This window comes from Solanum verrucosum, unplaced genomic scaffold (genome assembly GCF_900185275.1).
Source record: "Solanum verrucosum unplaced genomic scaffold, falcon-dt-bn FXZP01000103.1, whole genome shotgun sequence".
NCBI classification, from domain to species: domain Eukaryota; kingdom Viridiplantae; phylum Streptophyta; class Magnoliopsida; order Solanales; family Solanaceae; genus Solanum; species Solanum verrucosum.
The window spans coordinates 6,127,282-6,145,175 of record NW_026020048.1 but is presented as its reverse complement, the minus strand read 5'-3'; the positions used below and the strand labels follow the sequence as shown (position 1 = coordinate 6,145,175).

The following is a 17,894-nucleotide window of genomic DNA, read 5'->3' as shown; positions in this document are numbered from 1 at the left end:
ATATCTCTGCAGTTTCCACCTATGGGCTATGGCCTATGTGGCATCGAGCATTTTGACCCATCTCAGGCCCATTTATGAACAGCCTCTTGACACACAGCTGCTTCCGAGAAAAAGACAGGTTACCGGGGAAGCTTTAACCGTTACAAAATTCAGATTTTCTGTTCTTCCTCCGGCGAAAGGATTTTACTCTTACTACTAGGAGAAGTCCATACCTGTCTATTCATCGGGCTTTAGCACGCTAGTCGTTTCTGTACCCATTCAATGGGTGCATCCGAATCAGTTCTCTCCGGCTCACAAGTAATAATTCTTCTGCTTCATTTTCTATGAATCTCAGTTTAAATTGTTCGCCTTTTTGTCTTTTATTATTTTGAATTTTCTCATGAATGAAGGGGCCAATCGATGAGATCACCACAGTTTCTGAGCGTGTAGAAGGCGTTGATCCTATTTTGGAGAGGCTAAAATCTCTCAAAATTGTAAGTTTTCTTTTCGCTAACTTCACTATATTGGTTTTGAATAGCTATTAAGCGATCACTTATTGTATGAAATTTGTATGACTAGGCTGCTCCAATTCTGAAATCGCCGCCAGCTGAGAGTAGCTTGACTGACATTCTGGTGAGGAAAGCATCCTCCACTTCAAATAAAGGTAATTTCCATATACTATAAACAGTTTCCAATACCTTCTGGCAATGCCATATGCCGTATTGAACATTTTTGAACTTAGGATTTTATGTTAACCTTGAAAATTCTAATTTAAACTTGTTTCAAGTAATTTATTGTCTAGAGCTTACATAAATATCAATTTAGGTTATCTGGTTTGTTTTGCTCCTTAGTACGAAAGGTGTTGGGGATTCAAGTCTAGTTTAGACCTTGTTATTTTCATATAGCAATAGGTGCATATAAAACAATTATTATAAAAATTGGAATAGATTCATTGGCAAGGATTCAAACTTGGGGAAAATGCTGCATCATAGTGGTGCTGAACCAACAAGCCGTGGAGCTATTTGCGTTAAGTAGTGTCACTTATAAAATTCTATAAGTATTTTAATTCTTCAGATAATATACATATATATTATCATTAAAAAAATTGACGAAGGGGTGTAGGATGACACCCCTTGTCTTAAGGTGCATCCGTCCCTGCCTCCTGGACAGGTTTGTAGGGGATGTGAGAAAAGTTTAAAGAGATGATATCACTTGCAAGTTTTGAGAATATGCGTGCCTGTTAATAATTGAAGCGTTGTGTTGCAAGCGGACTGTGGTGGTGTTACTTGGACATAGAAAGTACTTCAGAGTTCCTCAAATGGACAGTATATCAAGAGAATATATCTAGCTTTTTCAAAAAAGGAAAAAGGAAGTAGAGAAAGTCAGTAACATTTCATCCTACAAATTACATTGAGCATAGATCCAAACTGATGGATTCTGTCAGGCTTGTAACGTCTCTAAGTTTATGCCTTATTGCTCTCTTCAAAGTTTCACGGTGTGACTACTAAGTTCAATACCACAATAATCCACATCTTTTAATATATCCTCTATTGGCTTATATCGAGTTAAGTTACTCTTTTTTTAATGTAACATTAAGTAACTTGGTTAGACATTTTAGCCTTTTACAAACTTGTGTTGGGATACTATTTGGACCACATGCTTCTCTATTCGTTATATTCTTCATGGCATCCTTTACTTCAGAATACCGAATTTATGTGCTTCAGCTTCTAAGTCTTATGCTTCTGTAGTTTCGTTTCATATCCAGGTCCACAATGTATGTTCAGTATCTTCCTAGAACTTAGTGTCATTTTCCTTGTTTATTAGCATAGGCACTACCATGTTAATTTTCTCTTTTCCCACACTATCCTAATGAGATAATAATCATGTCGCCAATTCTCTTCAAGGGTGGTGTACTTTCTTCTTTACCCTCATCCGTCCAGGAAGATGTTGGAGATCTTTCCTATCTAACTTCACATCTGGGTGCCAATGTATGGGGTGAATGCCTTAGTCACACCATCCATGATGTGACAACCCTTGGTTATGCTCTCTCATCCCCTGGATGCAACATGGTGGAACTTCTTGGTTAAATTAAAGTTACACCCCTGCATCGATGTAGCATGTTCCAAGAAGACCATGACCGATATAGTTAATATGAGGATTCATTATAAATTTAACTATTTTTTAAATGGCCTTCAACTATTGCAATGTTCTCCTTTCTACAGGATTGGATTGATTGTGCTCTGTGAGCATAGGTAGAGTTTGATGAATCCTAATGATAACCATTTCCCTAGAGTTTCAAACCTACACTAATGAACTGTGATTATTTGTGCAAATATTTAAGTCGTGCTTGAAACTTGAACTAGCCTCCATTCACAATGATAGTTGGTTTGTCTTAAACTGAAGAAAACCAAATCAGAAAATGGGTTGTGGCTTAACTAGGAACTGAAAAGGAACTGAAAACATTGATGATCTGATTCAAGAGATGAAAATGCTAAGCAGCTTAGAGCTCACTTGGCTGCTGCTTCTGAATCTTTTCTTCTGAGAAACCTGTATTACTTCTCAAATTGACTGGCTACAGGGGCCGCTTAACAAAGTTGATGGCCTAAACAAGAATTTTTTAGAAGGCCTTATGTTTTTTTCAAATGTTATTGATATATATTTTTAAGTCTATTTTTCTAAAGTTTTTTAGATGCAAAGTTGTTTACATTTTTCCAAATCAATTTATTCTAAAAAAAGTTCAAGTGATGATATCGCTAATCAATCTTTGACTGTGGATGAATGAGTAACACATACGAAAGGAAACAACAGCTGCTAATCCTCGTAAGTTAAGAAGCAAAAGGAGGAATCCGCTCGGGGGGGGTGGGCTCGCGTCTGATTAGCTAATTGGTGAGGCAATAGCTTACCAAGGCGATGATCAGCCACACTAGGACTGAGATGCGGGCCCAAACTCCCACGAGAGGTAGTAGTGGGGATCTCTCTATTGACATCTTAGAGTGTCCATTCCTTGCAAGCAACATAAGCCCAAGCCCCGCTTCCTTCCTCTTCGGGCAAGCAACTTTTCTTCTTTTGCCCTCTCTCCTGCCGTAGAGTACCCAATGATTTAAAATAGAACAGAGATAAAGGATCCCAGCACAAGGAAACACCTTTGTAGTTGTCTTAATAACTGGATCAGATTGAAGAATCCGATTTTAAACGAGGCAAACAAAAGAGGAGGAAAAACCACTCAATAAATGAAATTGCTGAAGGAAAAAGGATTTTCCTTGAACTGTTTGAAAGTTATCCAACTTGGGTTTCTTTCTATATGGTGTAAATATATGACACCTGGCCTAACTCAATCCCAAAAACTAGCACATGAGGGGAGGTTTGTCCAAGACCATATAAGGAGACCAATTTCCCATCCCTCTACCAATGTGGGACTTCTTAACACTCCCCCGCACGCCCAGACCTTAACTAGAGCGTGAACACTTATAAATGGGGGCCCAACATCGATGAACAACAAATTGAGATGGGCCTAGCTCTAATACCATGTAAAAATATGACACCTGGGCCTAACTCAACCCCTAAAACTAGCTCATGAGGGGAAGTTTGTCCAAGTCCATATAAGGAGACCAATTTCCCATCCCTCTACCGATGTGGGACTTCTTAACATATAGAATAGAAAACTATTGATACGTCTGATGGAAATGAAATCTGTCAATAGTAACATAGTCACACTATTTCAATTAAAACAAAAAAATAAATCAAAATAAATGAAAGTCAAGTACTCTTTTTCACATTCTACATTACATACACTTTTTCTTCGAGAATGCTGGGAATCCCACTCATAATACTTTCATTTAGTTTCTAGATATGTAAATTTTATCGGAATAAATTGAAGATTCTATATCCAAATTTATACTGAACATTAATTAGTTTGATCCTCGTATTCCAAATAAAGCCACATAAATAAAATCACGGGGAGTAAATATATATTTTTTTAAATAGCTATGGAACCTACTATAAATAAAGAAAAAAGGGGAGGGGGGGAGGGAGTTTGTGGGGCCTAAAGCCTTTGCGCTAGTGGCTTTGGCCTTGAGCTGGCTAAGTAACCTAATCATACAAACTGTAGCCCACCAACATCAGATGGCGCACCAGAATCCGGTACTGGAAGTCCTTGAAGGGGACAGGAGCTTCAAAGATGGTAAGTGGAGAATCTAGCTTCCCCCTTAGTCTCAAATATAACCAATGAATTACAACTGAAGCTTCTCTTGAAACGTAATTGCCCAAAAATGGAATGTTCTTTAGATCCAATCCAGGGCAAAACTTTGGAGATTGTGAATGAGATTATATATATGTATGTTTTGATCGAATTAGCATTTGATAAACAATTGTCATCAGGAATAAGTAGGGATTTTTTCTCTTATCCTGCTGGGGAAATATTGATATTCCTTTCTTTTGTTGTTGTAGGTTGCGTAGATCCAAAAGTTCTACTTGAGCTCTTCTCTGTATATCGCCAGTGGCAAGAGGAGAAGGCCCAGAAGATCTGTAAAAGACAGGTTTGCTCAATCATTATCATGTTCTTCTGGTCACTTAATGCTTCAGTAGCCATTTTCCAGTGTGGTAGTGGTTCCATCCATAGAAAGTGTGGATCTAGAACAGGCTGAAATGTATATTTGTATAAGTTTGAGTTAGACTGTATGTAATTACACAAACCATTCTATTCTTAATGCATTCACTTGTCTAACATGGTCGCTTGTGAGTCATTTCTTATTAACACACACACACACTCACACACACAGAGGGGCGGGAGGAGGGAAATTATGAGTATCCTTTTGAGTCAAAGCTGTGGTCTGAATTTGTATGGAATTCTTGCAAGTAAATTAAGGTCAAATAGTTCAGATAACTACTGTTAGCCGTTTTGGGCCAGCAATGAGGTGGATTATCCCGCCGATCCCTCCCAAAGGAAGTAAAACATAGTCATCGTGTTCACCAAAGAAGTTGCATACATGCTCAAAGTTGTTTAGTAGTTATTTGATCCTTATTATGTTTACTATGTAGAAGTGGCTGACTAGATTGATTTGGGTTCTCTAAAACTTGATTCCAACTTTAATATGTGTAAAGGAGCAGCTGCCTCAAAAAAAAATTCTATCTGATTACTAGATATTCCCCAACTTTTCAGACATATATATTTCCTGAAGTTAGTTGCTAAAATTAAATGCCCTCTAGATCAGTAGTAGACAATATCCTTTTGAATCAGTAATTGCCCATCAATCATCATCACACTGAACTTTCAAAGGGTGGGAAAAGATTTTACAAGGTTTATTTTTGTGTTTGATTGTAGCTACATCATTATTTCACCCATCATACGTTGGTCGAGAATTTTCTTGCCACATTCCATAATATGGCTCGTACTATACAGATGGTTGTATGCCATTTATAACGTGTGCTTCCCTGTGACTAGAGTTTAAAGTTAATAGTCAATTTGGTGGTGGTTTTTTCGACACTAGGATTTTTAAGCTCTGTTCAGTACATTAAGTACTATGTTCAAGGTGTTAGGGTACGTATGCTAGCATGTTGAAGTTCTTCATCATGTTTACAAGCTTGTGTTGTTTGTTGTGGTTCTTCTTCATGTGAAAAGAAGAGCTCATATATCTTTTTAAAGTAGATTCCTTGGATAATTGCTGCAGGAAGAACTAGAAAACAAAATAGAAGTTGCAGATGCATTGGCTGTTAAGCTTCTTCAACGCTTCAATTACTCTGTTTCCGCAATGAAAACAACCTCACAGCATCTATCAGAAGGTATTTTAATAGCCAATCTCGGAAAGCAGAAGAGAAAAAAAATGTCCGTCGGGATAACTAGGGCTACTGTAGTGTGGAGCTTTAGAATAAAGTTAAATGTTTGTCCTTGTGATATCTGATTCCCATTATTAAAAAATCTAGCAAGCTAATGCTGTTTTTTTTACCTCAATGTTTGAATTGCACACAGTACATGGTTTGCAGGTTGAACTTGGAGTGTTGAAAGGCAGGTTGACAGAGGTAATCAGTAATTGTGATGCATTGTGCAAGAGGATTGATGCAGAGGGACCAGAATCGCTGCGATCATCTATCAAACCATTTACAACAGCTTCCTCTGATACAGAAAGCAATAGCAGCAGCATGCATACTCTGCAAGGTAAAGTAGATGAAAAGCAATAGTGCCGAGGCCTCTCTTTGGAGCTTATAAAATGTCTCTATACCCCGGTGTACATTACTTGTTTGAGCATTAATGACCCATACTTGTATCTAGCCAACTGACTGGTAGTTCAAGGCTTCAAGCACACTTGGAAATTGATTGCACAGGAAACATAGTCGGGAAATTAATTTCATAGCAAGCATGTTGATCGACTTCTCAGCTAGTATTGACTGTTCATTTAATTGTACTTGAAATGTTAAGATTCACTGTGGTGATGCTATGTTTTTCCCCTCTAAATTATGATAGATGTCCTTCCTATGGATATTCAGGAGCTGTTATGGATTTGAGAATTTAATTGTAGTATGCTGATTCTAATTTTGAGCTGTTGTTTTTCAACTTGATTATGAGAAATCGCTGATGTATTTATGAATATTCGTGAAGAAATTGGGGGTATTCGGATAATAAAGTTTTAAGGGTGCGTACGAAAATGTTTTTCATGGAAAATAAGTGGGTTTTCTACTTATTCTCTTGTGTTCGATTGGTAGATAATAATAATTTAGACAGATACTATATAAGGTGGGGTGGGGAGGTAGGTGTATGGGATGGTAGGGATAAGAGCCAAGGGGAGTGCGGTGAAGATGAATTCTATTAGAGGATGGAGAGGATAAGATCAATGTTGTGGAATGTCTCTAGTAGAGTTTGTTTTCCTAAACTTTTATTAGGTGAGAAGTTTGACTTTTAGAAAAAATATTTTTATAAATATTTGACCAATCGAAGTTAAAAAAAAAATGGAAGACATTTCCTTCCACGACCCATGTTGTACCGTTCCTCCATGATTGAAAAATGACTATCGAAGGTGACTCAACTGCTAGTCTGCTACACAAGTTACTCCGCTGTTATATCTCCTCAATCTAAAAGAGACGAGGTTGAAAGGAGGAAATTCGTGAAAACGTAATTCTTTATAATTTGAATTAAAGAAATTAACTCTAGTTGAATATTCCAACTTCCGTTTTGATTATCTAGACATCTTAACTTGATGTAAGTTGACATCATAAACGATGTTCGATAGATCTAATGTGTGAGTTGCACTCACCAATAGCATGACGAAGTAACAAATAAAAAGTTGAAAACATGTACGTATGTAAACTCATTGATACATTCGCGCGGTTTTGGAAAATATTAGTGCACTAATAAGTTTCAAACAATTAATAACAAGAGGACTAAGTGACGAATGAATGAAGATATATAGTCTGAAATTTGCGGAGTTACGGTGGGAAATATAATATAGCGATATACCATTAGAATTCATGTGCCTTTTGAGTAGTGGCGGAGCAAAAAAATATTGTGTTATTTAGGGTTTGAATCTGGAACTACTTCATTTAAATGGACACTCATTATCAATATGTGTCCATGCTACGGCTACACCCTTGCTTTTGAGGTTAGCGATTAGAGTAATGGAACAAGAAAAAGATGATAAAACAATGATGCTTAAAAAATTAACGTCAATATATCACTCGAAACCTTTAAATTTTGAAATCGTTTTAATTCTCTTAACATTATAAAAAAAGATGAGAGAAAAATACAAAGTAGGAAAAAAAAATTGGTTACACATTAGTTGAACTTTTCATCGTCGCTTGACAATACATTTTTTTTTAAAAAATACAATAAGATAAAAATAAACATATAGTTGCACTAGAACACACAAAAACAAAATGTGGAAGATTTGGTGAAAAACATAACACGTGATCAAGGCTGTTGTTGGGCATCAATATATCCAGCATCAACAAGAACTTTCTCTCTTTTAGCCAACTCTACATCTTCATCCACCATCATCTTCACCAGTTGCTCAAATCCCACTTTTGGTTTCCAACCCAACACTTTTTTCGCTTTGCTTGCATCTCCTTTCAGATTATCAACTTCCGTTGGCCGGAAATATCTCTTGTCAATCTCCACATGTTCCTTCCAGTTCAATCCAACGTACATAAATGCTACTTCTAGAAACTCCTCTACAGTATGTGAATCCTCCGTTGCCACAACGTAGTCGTCTGGTTTCTCTTGCTGCAGCATCATCCACATTGCTTCTACATAGTCTCCAGCAAAGCCCCAGTCCCTTGACGCCTGTAAATTCCCCAAAAACACCTTGCTCTGTAACCCGATTTTTATCCTCCCTACAGCCCGGGTTATCTTCCTCGTCACGAAATTCTCACCCCGACGAGGAGACTCGTGGTTGAAGAGAATCCCATTGCACGCGAATATCCCGTACGCTTCGCGGTAATTCACTGTGTACCAATGCGCCGAGCATTTGGAAACGGCGTAAGGAGATCTCGGGTGAAACGGAGTAGATTCCGATTGCGGTGGCGGTGTAGATCCGAACATCTCCGATGATCCGGCTTGGTAATACTTGACGTGTGACCTTCCGGTAGCGGAGATGTGAGAACGAAGCGCCTCAAGGAAGCGGAGGGCGCCAGTAGCCACCACGTCGGCGGTGTAATCAGGGATCTCAAAAGAGACGGCGACATGAGATTGAGCAGCTAGGTTGTAAATCTCATCAGGGAGGATAATATCGAGCCAGCGTCGGAGAGAACTAGCGTCGGAGAGATCAGCATAATGGAGCTTCATTTTGGCTCTGTAGGTGTTATGAGGATCGATATAAATGTGATTGATGCGTTGGGTATTGAAACTGGAGGATCTACGAATAAGGCCATGGACTTCATAGTTTTTGCTAATGAGTAATTCAGTGAGATAGGAACCATCTTGGCCTGTGATGCCAGTGATCAGTGCAATTTTAGATCTAGGAGAGTTGCCGGTGCTGCCATTTTCAGCTGCCATTTTTGTTGCCAGTTTGGATCAGGTGATTTTGAGACAAATGGGGGTATTTGTTTGATTGTAATGAGAGGCAAATTAGAATTCCAAAATATCGCACTATATATAACACCAATGAAAACTATTAAAAAATTACTAGTATACATAAAAGATTGAGTCAATGTTCTAAAAGAAAAAATGAGAAGTTATTTATTTTCCTTTTCCAATGTCGTGGTCCAGATTAATGAATTGAAATAAGAATTGTAAGATTTTACGTTCAAACTTGAAGCAAAAACATTATTTTTTCCATCCATTGTTATTTATTTTTCATATTAAAAATAAATATTCAACCAAAAGATATTTTATCCTTAAAGGACTATTTAATTGGGGAACAAATTATTTCACCACATGGAATTAAAATAACACAATAATGTCGTCTTTTACTAGTATAGGAAGTGTTCAATATATTTTGAGAATTTACTTTTCTTTATGAGAGGTGCTTGAATGAAGAGTAGAAAAAATTAGAACACATAGTCAATGTTCTAAAAGAAAAAATGAGAAGTTATTCTTTTCATTTAATGAATAAAAAATGACCTTCTTTGTTCTAGCTTCTGCTTTTTTCCCAGGAATTTTCAGTATAAGAAAAAAATAATCACATCCAATGATCTAGTGATTAACAAATTGGGTTGAAAATTATGAGGTTTTAAAATTCTGATAGAAGTAAAAATATTATTTTCTTCGTCCATTTTTTTTCATCTATTATATTAAAAATAAGTATTCAACTAAAAGATAAGTTATTACTTAAAACTCGTTTGATTGGGAACACGTTATTCTCAACATGGAATAAAAATAACACTACATTCCAAATTATTATTCATAGGGAGTCTTTACTTAGTAAATGATAGGGTTGTTCACAACTGAACTGAAATTGATAACCTGAATAAGGAAAAAATTATTCATTTATCAATAATGAATTACGTATGATTTAGCGGTTTTGGTAACAATTTTTTTTATTATAAGATTATCGATTCTTGACGGTTTGAAGTTTCTTCTTAACGGGTTAATCGATAGCCAATAGTAAATTAATAAATTATATTTATATCATTCGGTATATAAAATCATTGACATAGGGTTTAGTTTCATACTTTAATTCCTGATTGTCTTAAACTTTCGATTGTCCTACAATGTATTAGTGTTTGATTTTGAGCAATGTGTAATTTGTCAATTCATGTGCCTGGTTCATTGAGTTTGTTATCTTGTTTTTAAGTGATTTCATTTTTTTGGGTCACATCTTAACGATCAAAATGATAATTAAATCGATAATGATCGATAACCGATAAATCAATAACTTAATAATTCTATGAGGATTTAACATATCACAAGCCGGTAACCGATAAACTTCAAAACTAAACCAAACCAGCGACTAGGAACTAGGAAGTGTAGTGCTTAATTTAAAAATATAAGGGGTCTATCTGCATCTAAGTAATAGTATAAGGGTATTTTAGTGTAATTAACCCTAAATGAAAAATAAAAGGACGAGGACGTAATGAGGTGTAGGCGGTAAATATGAAAAGGCGTGTAACGATCTTTCAAGCAGCAGCCAAAATACAAATATGCTTCCTCCCGCAGCGGCGCAACGTCTTCGACTCTCTTATTTTTTCCACTCCCCAAACAACGATTGCTAGGGTTTTCATTCCAATCTCTGTTCCTCCCGATTTCTACTCTCAATTTTTTTTTTACTGAAACAACATTCCGATTCTTACTCGCATTATCAAGTTGATAATCTGAAGGCGATTTTGAGTGTTGTAGGGTAAATCAAGTGTCCGATAAAGTGATTTCTTTATGGGTTTGAAGAAAGCAAAAACGGTTTCTTGGGCTTCTGGACCTAATCTTTGTCAGGTATACATTACTCATTGAGTCTGTTTACTCTGTTTAGTGCTCAATTTTTTATGTTTATTTTTAATTTTTTATATACGACTATGGATTAAATTCACTCTTTCTTGTATACATAGATATAGATGTGTGTCTGTTTCAGAAAATCACAAAGATGAGTTTTCTTGCAGAATCCTACTGCATTGCCTTTTTTTTTTTTTATGGTTTACCGGTTCTTATGAGTTCTGTGATTTTTTTTGTTAGATTAGATTGGGGAAAGAAGATGCTAACTTGTTTTGCTGCTTTGTCTTACCTGCATTATTTTCTGCTTGATGTTCTGTTATGAATGAGTGGCTGGAATTTAGGAAAATCTGGAAAGGGAAATTATGGATTTTGATACTACTAAAATATTAGGACAAAAGAGTAAAGAAAAAGATTAAGATTAGGTAAATTCTGAAACCTAGCGGGAATCAGTTAATGGCCTTGAGATTATGTTTGATGAGTACCTATATGTTTCTTATATTGGATGTAGACAAGAGAAACTCCAGGTGACCAAGAATTGCTTTGAACAGTGTTAGGGTTTGTAAGGGTAGCAGCCATTTATTTTCTTTTCCAGCTTTGACTTAGTTGTTTACCTTTTCGTTGAAAGGTACCTATCATGCCCTAAATTCATGTGACTGGCACACGAAACACTAACTTACATGTGTGAACCAAACTCGTATAATGCTCCCCGACCACATTTGAACCAAATGTGGAAACATTTGAAAATTTTATACATTCTCAAATCAATCATGAAATGTTCTCAAATTTAAAACTATACATGAATCATTTCATAAGAAAAATAAATGTGTTTTTCCATGTATGTCACGTACACTCCCATTATTAAGACCCAAGTTATCTATGGAGCCTCTATACAATGGAATGTAATTAAACTCTCGGGACAACTTCTGACTAAAGAAAAAGAAGAACATAGTAGTTGACACAAAATAAAAGTGGAAGAAGATCATAATAGGCTAACACGAAATAAAGGCATAATGCATACATGTGCCCTTTAACTTGGCCTCATTGCACATTTATGCCTTTCAACTTTGGTGTGCATAAATAAACATTTAAACTTGTATAAAGTTGAAGAAGTAGGCATATGAGTCCTCTAGGCATATGAGTCCTCTGTGACATAATACACGTAGGACTCAAATTGTCATGTAGCATGCCAAGGAGGATGCGTGTGTCTATTTGTTTAACTTTATACAAGTTTAAGTGTCTATTTGTGCACACTCAAAGTTGGAGAGCATCAATGTGAGCTGAAACCTAGTTAAAAAGTATATTTATGTATTATGCCCAAAATAAAAGTGGTGCTTTAACATGTACCTCAGGAAGAAAGTAACCTTAGCAATGTCCACTCATAACATGCCATGCCTCATTCTTAAATATGGAAACATAGTGGGGGCCTAAAAGGTTTGAGTACACCTTCACAATACTCAATAAGAATTATCGACTCTCTTTCATTAAAAGTTGGGACAACTACTCACCCTGCAAAGAGGTGGAACCAACCAAGACCGACTGAAAAGGAGGCTCGATCCAGAGGGAGAGCATTCGATGTGATTCCAAGAGCCGAACGAGAATCAATACCATAAAGAAAAGTCGAAGACTTTATTAGGGAATCAATTCAAGTATTATTCGACATAGAACAAAATGCACTAAATTTTAAATCACAATATATTTTATATTTGAATTGCAGGATCAAGTGTAAATTTATTTCAACTCAACCTTATTTCGATTCCATTAACAAAATAATTTAATTAAATCATTAAATTCCTTTCAATTGAATTGAAACATAAGAATCACTTTCGGTTCCTTAGGCCCAAGCTTATTCAAATCTTTTATACCTTTCATGGGTAGTACTATACTAGCACCGACACAAGATCCAAAAGGTCAAGTAGGTGATCAATACTGTGAAAAGTATCATAGAACCTACTTGCTCATGTCATGTCATCTCATCGTAGTGTCACATGAATCGACTCAACCATGCTATTATAGCACAATATTAGTACTCTCCCATGAGGCACTTTGGCATAGCCCTTTACTATTAGGTAGAGTCCATGCATACACTAACACGTGTAGTTTCAAGGTGACAATCAAAATTTATCTGAAGCCAATCTCGGTGAACACAAGTAACTCCCAAAATATTTAAATATGTCAAAAATAAATATATGGCCTAGTAGCCTTAAAAGATATACTTACATCACATACTGATGTTCATAACCAATCCAACTCATTTAAATAGAATCAACTATAAGATCTTTTCCTCGAGAGAAAATTTAAGACTCAAAATATTCAACAAGTGCTATTTCAAATCATTTGGCTCTTAGAAGCATAAATACTAATGAATGTAAATTCTTTTTTTTTGTTTTTTTGAACTTGGTAACTTCTAATGAATGTAAATTCTTTATAGCAGATAACACTTGGGTGAATATTTTCAAAATCACTCTCAGATCAATCGTGAAGCATTTTCAACTTTAAAACAATACATGAATCATTTCATAAGAATAATAAATAAAAAATAAAATAAATGTGTTTCCATGTATACACTCCCCATTATTATGACCAAGACAACTATCTATGGAGTCTAATATACAATGGAATGGAATTAAACTCTTGGGACAATTTCTATCTAAAGAAAAGAAGGAACACACGTATTACATACTCGTGTCTACTGTAGTTTGATCCACTTAGTCCAATGTATGTCCATGGACTATGTACTTTCTCATGTTTTGCCAACACTTGAATTTTACTCAAATCACACATGTTCCCAAGTTGTAAAGGTCTATTTGAGTTGACTATTAAATCTTTGCCTACTACAGAATAATTTCAACACCCTCGATGCAGAATATCATATCTGTAACTCATGAGCCTGCAATTTTCGTACAAGCACTTTATTGTAAATATACCCATTTCATTATGAAGGTCACTAACGATCTTCCTTTGTCTTGTTTCTGGTTTCTAGAATCTTTCTTTCTTCACCAGCATCTTAAGGTGACTTTTACGTGTCCCAATTATCCCCCCACTTAGGACTTAGGAGTAGGTCCAATTCAAACTTGTACTGTGTCACTCAGAGATTCCGTTAAGTCATCATCTCTCAGGTACTTCTTGACCATTTACATGTTCAACCTGTTATAACAAGTTATGTTATTCTGAACTAAGAAATCTCACTTTACCATTTCCATTTTCCTTCATCAATCCTTGATTTTCTACCTTTTGTCATCACAGTTGTATTGCTTTTTATTCTGACAATAAGGTACATGTGTGGATGTACGATGAGAAATGAGATCAACACTGGGAGAGGAGCAGGTTTATTTAAGTCATGTGTTTGTGCCATTTCAGCCAAGAGATTCTTTAGTGGGATGTAATAGATTAAAAGAAAGATGCAGCTTGATGCAGATCATATAAAATATTCATTAAAAAAGCCCAACTTAGAATCATATCAATTCCCAACCCACAAGGTAGTCCTTTGACAAGAGCTTTCATCAATTTTGTTCTTGGTCCTATATTATCTTATATTTTGTAGAGATATCAACAACATTCCTAATAACTGGTAATGCTAGGAGGAGAGTAAGTGACTTGATAAATGTTATTGACGCTAACATGTTCCTTGCTTAAAAGTGCATCTTCTTGCATAGGTGCTTGTTCTTAACATGTTTGACATAGAAGTTACAATTGCAAGATCTGTAAACATAGTGAACATGAAGGAAAATGATGAGTTTATACTCTACGATTTCCAAAGCCTATCCCTTAGCTTGAATACTGTCTTCTCCATTTAAGCTCCAAAATTTGGCAATTTCAAGTAGAATGCCCCAACCCTCTTACTGGTTTTCCATTGTTTTGTGCTTAAAACTTTTTCTCTGTCAATTCATCACACACCTAAAGGATTGCTGAGAAATGTTTCTGTTTGTTGTCTAATGTCCATAGACTCTACATGCTTCTAACTGTTAATTGCACTTTTAAACTCCATCTTAGTCATACGAAGTCATAAAAGAAATAAATTGGGATGAAGATTTAGTCGCCTTTCTCCCTTTGGAGAGAAGATGAGCTCCTGATTTGGTGCCTCTTCACAAGACGCACCCAAATGTTTGAGTTGTTAATTGAAAATTGTTCCCCACTTTTTGAAGGTAGAGCAAACATGAAGAAGTGATGTTGTGTTGTTGCTGTATATTATTTTTCCAAGGAGATATTTCTAGTGTAGTCTAAAGGACATGTCAATTTGACATGCTTTCAGGTTTACTTGTCAAGAACATTAATTGCTTTAGTTTTTTCCAATTTCTCCTTAACAAGTTTGCATATTTTACCATTCAACATTATCAGGTAAAACATTATCAAGAAGAGGATTGCCCATCAAAAGTCAGTAGGGGATCTCAACATCATCTTCAGCTGCAAGGGAGGCTTTGTTACAAATCTTTGGCTAAATGGAAATGTCCTCCCAAGGTAATCTAAGTTTTAGATGATAGGAGGTGACTTTATATGCATAGTTTCTGCACACATTATCGTAATAACCAAGTTAATGTTGTTATTTGTAGTTTAACTTGAACGAGAAATGGCGTGTGGTTGCTGGTGAAGAAAGTAAAGAAGCAGGAGATCAGGAGCATAGGGAAAAGAGAGTGCTTGAGGTGGTTTTTCCTTGTCGATCTGCAATTCCTCCGAAGTAAGTAATTTTGGACTATCTCTTTGGTTTATAGCTTATTTGTATCAATTTACTTGGGTTGTAATCCATTGTTTTGCTTATTGCCGTACAGTCCTTCCACCTCGTTGGATCTGGACCAAAATTATGATGATAACCGAACTCCAGCAATCCGAATCATTCCTATTGAAGAAGAAGCAGATGTAGAAGTTCCATCCCAAACCATCAGCAGCAAATCGCCAGATGCATGTCTACCTAACAGTGCCTCATCATCTTTCAGTTTAGTTACTTCGCAAAAGCTACCTGCTAATGAAAAATCACTTCCCCAGTCTTTATCAACCATCCAAAATCCCAGGAAACCTTCAAGCAACTCTCCTCCTTCTGCAAAATGGCCTTCTAAAGTTCAATCAACTCCTCCATATCTTTCAAGATGTCGAAATCTGAAGGGATCTGACCAAACCAAAGTTTCTCCTAAACCACCAACTGTTCCCCAGCATCAGCCGACATTTAAAAATATCAGCACTCAAGACCAGACTGAAATTTATCCAGACCAATCAGCTAATCATAACTATGGGCCCAAATATCAAAGAATATGTGAAAACCAGAATATTCCCCAGCTCAAGTCTGAAGTTTCTGGAATGCCACCTGCTAAGCACAACCCTGTCACCCAGAATATTCCTGGTTTTGAGGGTGATTTGACAGTTGCTATAGCCACAGCTGTAGCTGCTCTTGCAAAAAGTCAAGAGCAGGATAGTCTGATCGATACCAACTTATTGGTTAGGCTTCTCCTTAACCCAGAAGAAATACCAAAGCTGATGAATGAACGTGGACTGGCTACCAATGCCAAAACTGGTGCTGTAACAATTGATTCTCTCGTTGCTGCCATGTCTAGGCCAGTGGATCTACCGGTTCCCTTGCCTAGGACAAAACCCGATAAGGTAATTATCAAGCCCATTAATGAATACCAAGCTCCCCATGCAGGATCTGGACAAATTTTTGGGCCAAAGCCAATGGCAAAATCTGTGCCCTTGACGATGACTAAGCCTGAAACATCATCTGTGAAAAGTAATTTGGTTAATGAACAAAGGGCCCCTCCTCATGTGGGAACTGCAAACATTAGAGAGAGTAAGTCACTAGCTCACCCCACTTCAGACCTAAATCTGGAAAAGATTAAGAAATTGATTAACAAATATGGAGTACCTGACAATGTAGGAGGAAAGCCGTTGGTTAATTCTGAGTTGGTTCCTTCTTCTTGTTCCAAATATGATGTGGTTTCACCCAATGTTGGCCATACATCCCCTTTCTCCTCAATGACTAGTCCTACCCCTCTTCACAAGGATATCAATTACTGCAAGTCCTTGATCAAGCAACATGGAGAAATTTGTGAGTCTGCAGTTGATGATCGTTTGCAAAATACCAATCCTCGTGGTAATTATACACGAGTGCCAGGTTTGTTAATGAACCAAAAACCGATTCAGTGCAGTTTGACGCGTTGTGTTTTCTTTAATAAACCTAGGGGATGCCGTAATGGTTCCTCTTGTCCCTTCCTGCATGATATATCCGGACAAAAGAGGTCTGGGGGGATTTTGGAAGATCGGGATTTTAAGAGAATGTCGTAAAGTGAGGACATGACTCAAGGGGTATTTCTTTTCTTTTATACAGGAAACTAGTGACAAAAGGCAACTGTTAGAACAAAAGCACTCCCGTTGCGCCTTTTCCTTGAGGGAAATTTTGAAAAGCAGATCTTTAAAACTTGGATTAAAATTTTAGAATCAGACATGGCTTTTATCTGAAAATCTTGAAGGAGTTGTCCTTTGAAACTTTGAAGTTGGATGAAGCGTTTTTTGCCTTGGACAATAATTCTCTTTCGACAGGTTTTGAAGTCGTTTTTTTGCTCTCCTAATTGCAATTACAATCCAGTATATTGACCCCTCCCTCCCCTCACTTTAAAAATGAAAAAGTGACCGTTTGATATCAATAATGAATTTAAGATAATTTGATTTAATGCTATAATTTAGTGGGAATTGACAAGGCAATGAAGGATTTGATAGACCGAAGTTTATTAAATTCTTTAAAGGTAGTGAAAATGGTACTAAATCGAATAATAATGGGATAGGGTAATGCTAAATGATCAGAAAATTTGGGTAGAATTTTTGAAAAATCTATAATATTTTTTTTTATTTTAAAAGAATTTTTTTTAAATTTTTTTAATTATAAGATATAAAAGTTAAAAGGATAAAAATGTTTATAAAAGTAAAATGACATAAGTAAAATATGACTAAATTCTGACCAAAAGGATTTTTCCAATGGGATGATGTTGACAATTGACATTAAGTTTGGTTGGAGGAAATGTTGCTTGGCCAGGAAAGAGGAAATAAATAAGCGAATATTATATATAATAACAAACTATTAATTTAA

The 17,894-nt window shown here is 36.2% G+C and overlaps 3 protein-coding genes across 3 annotated transcripts; 2 read left to right on the top strand and 1 right to left on the bottom strand.

Moving 5' to 3' along the window:
* Nucleotides 1-53: 53 nt before the first annotated feature.
* LOC125822476 (uncharacterized) lies at nucleotides 54-6,467 on the top strand. The gene is made up of 6 exons (XM_049501876.1): nucleotides 54-297; nucleotides 390-473; nucleotides 559-643; nucleotides 4,426-4,514; nucleotides 5,646-5,757; nucleotides 5,945-6,467. The coding sequence occupies exons 1-6, from the start codon at nucleotides 262-264 to the stop codon at nucleotides 6,151-6,153; spliced, it is 615 nt and encodes a 204-aa protein (XP_049357833.1). The 5' UTR covers nucleotides 54-261; the 3' UTR covers nucleotides 6,154-6,467.
* A 1,361-nt stretch (nucleotides 6,468-7,828) lies between these two features.
* On the bottom strand, nucleotides 7,829-8,967 carry LOC125822475 (GDP-mannose 4,6 dehydratase 1-like). The gene has a single exon (XM_049501875.1). The coding sequence runs from the start codon at nucleotides 8,957-8,959 to the stop codon at nucleotides 7,877-7,879; it is 1,083 nt and encodes a 360-aa protein (XP_049357832.1). The 5' UTR covers nucleotides 8,960-8,967; the 3' UTR covers nucleotides 7,829-7,876.
* A 1,744-nt stretch (nucleotides 8,968-10,711) lies between these two features.
* LOC125822223 (zinc finger CCCH domain-containing protein 68-like) lies at nucleotides 10,712-17,095 on the top strand. The gene is made up of 4 exons (XM_049501603.1): nucleotides 10,712-10,831; nucleotides 15,164-15,283; nucleotides 15,376-15,500; nucleotides 15,592-17,095. The coding sequence occupies exons 1-4, from the start codon at nucleotides 10,775-10,777 to the stop codon at nucleotides 17,093-17,095; spliced, it is 1,806 nt and encodes a 601-aa protein (XP_049357560.1). The 5' UTR covers nucleotides 10,712-10,774.
* Nucleotides 17,096-17,894: the final 799 nt, after the last annotated feature.

Coding starts and splice junctions, on each gene's coding strand:
- LOC125822223 (XM_049501603.1), top strand. CDS start 10,775: ATGGGTTTGAAGAAAGCAAAAACGGTTTCTTGGGCTTCTGGACCTAAT. Junction 10,832..15,163: donor CTGGACCTAATCTTTGTCAG/GTATACATTACT, acceptor CAACATTATCAG/GTAAAACATTATCAAGAAGA. Junction 15,501..15,591: donor CGATCTGCAATTCCTCCGAA/GTAAGTAATTTT, acceptor ATTGCCGTACAG/TCCTTCCACCTCGTTGGATC.
- LOC125822476 (XM_049501876.1), top strand. CDS start 262: ATGGGTGCATCCGAATCAGTTCTCTCCGGCTCACAA. Junction 298..389: donor CAGTTCTCTCCGGCTCACAA/GTAATAATTCTT, acceptor TCATGAATGAAG/GGGCCAATCGATGAGATCAC. Junction 5,758..5,944: donor CTCACAGCATCTATCAGAAG/GTATTTTAATAG, acceptor AATTGCACACAG/TACATGGTTTGCAGGTTGAA.
- LOC125822475 (XM_049501875.1), bottom strand. CDS start 8,959: ATGGCAGCTGAAAATGGCAGCACCGGCAACTCTCCTAGATCTAAAATT.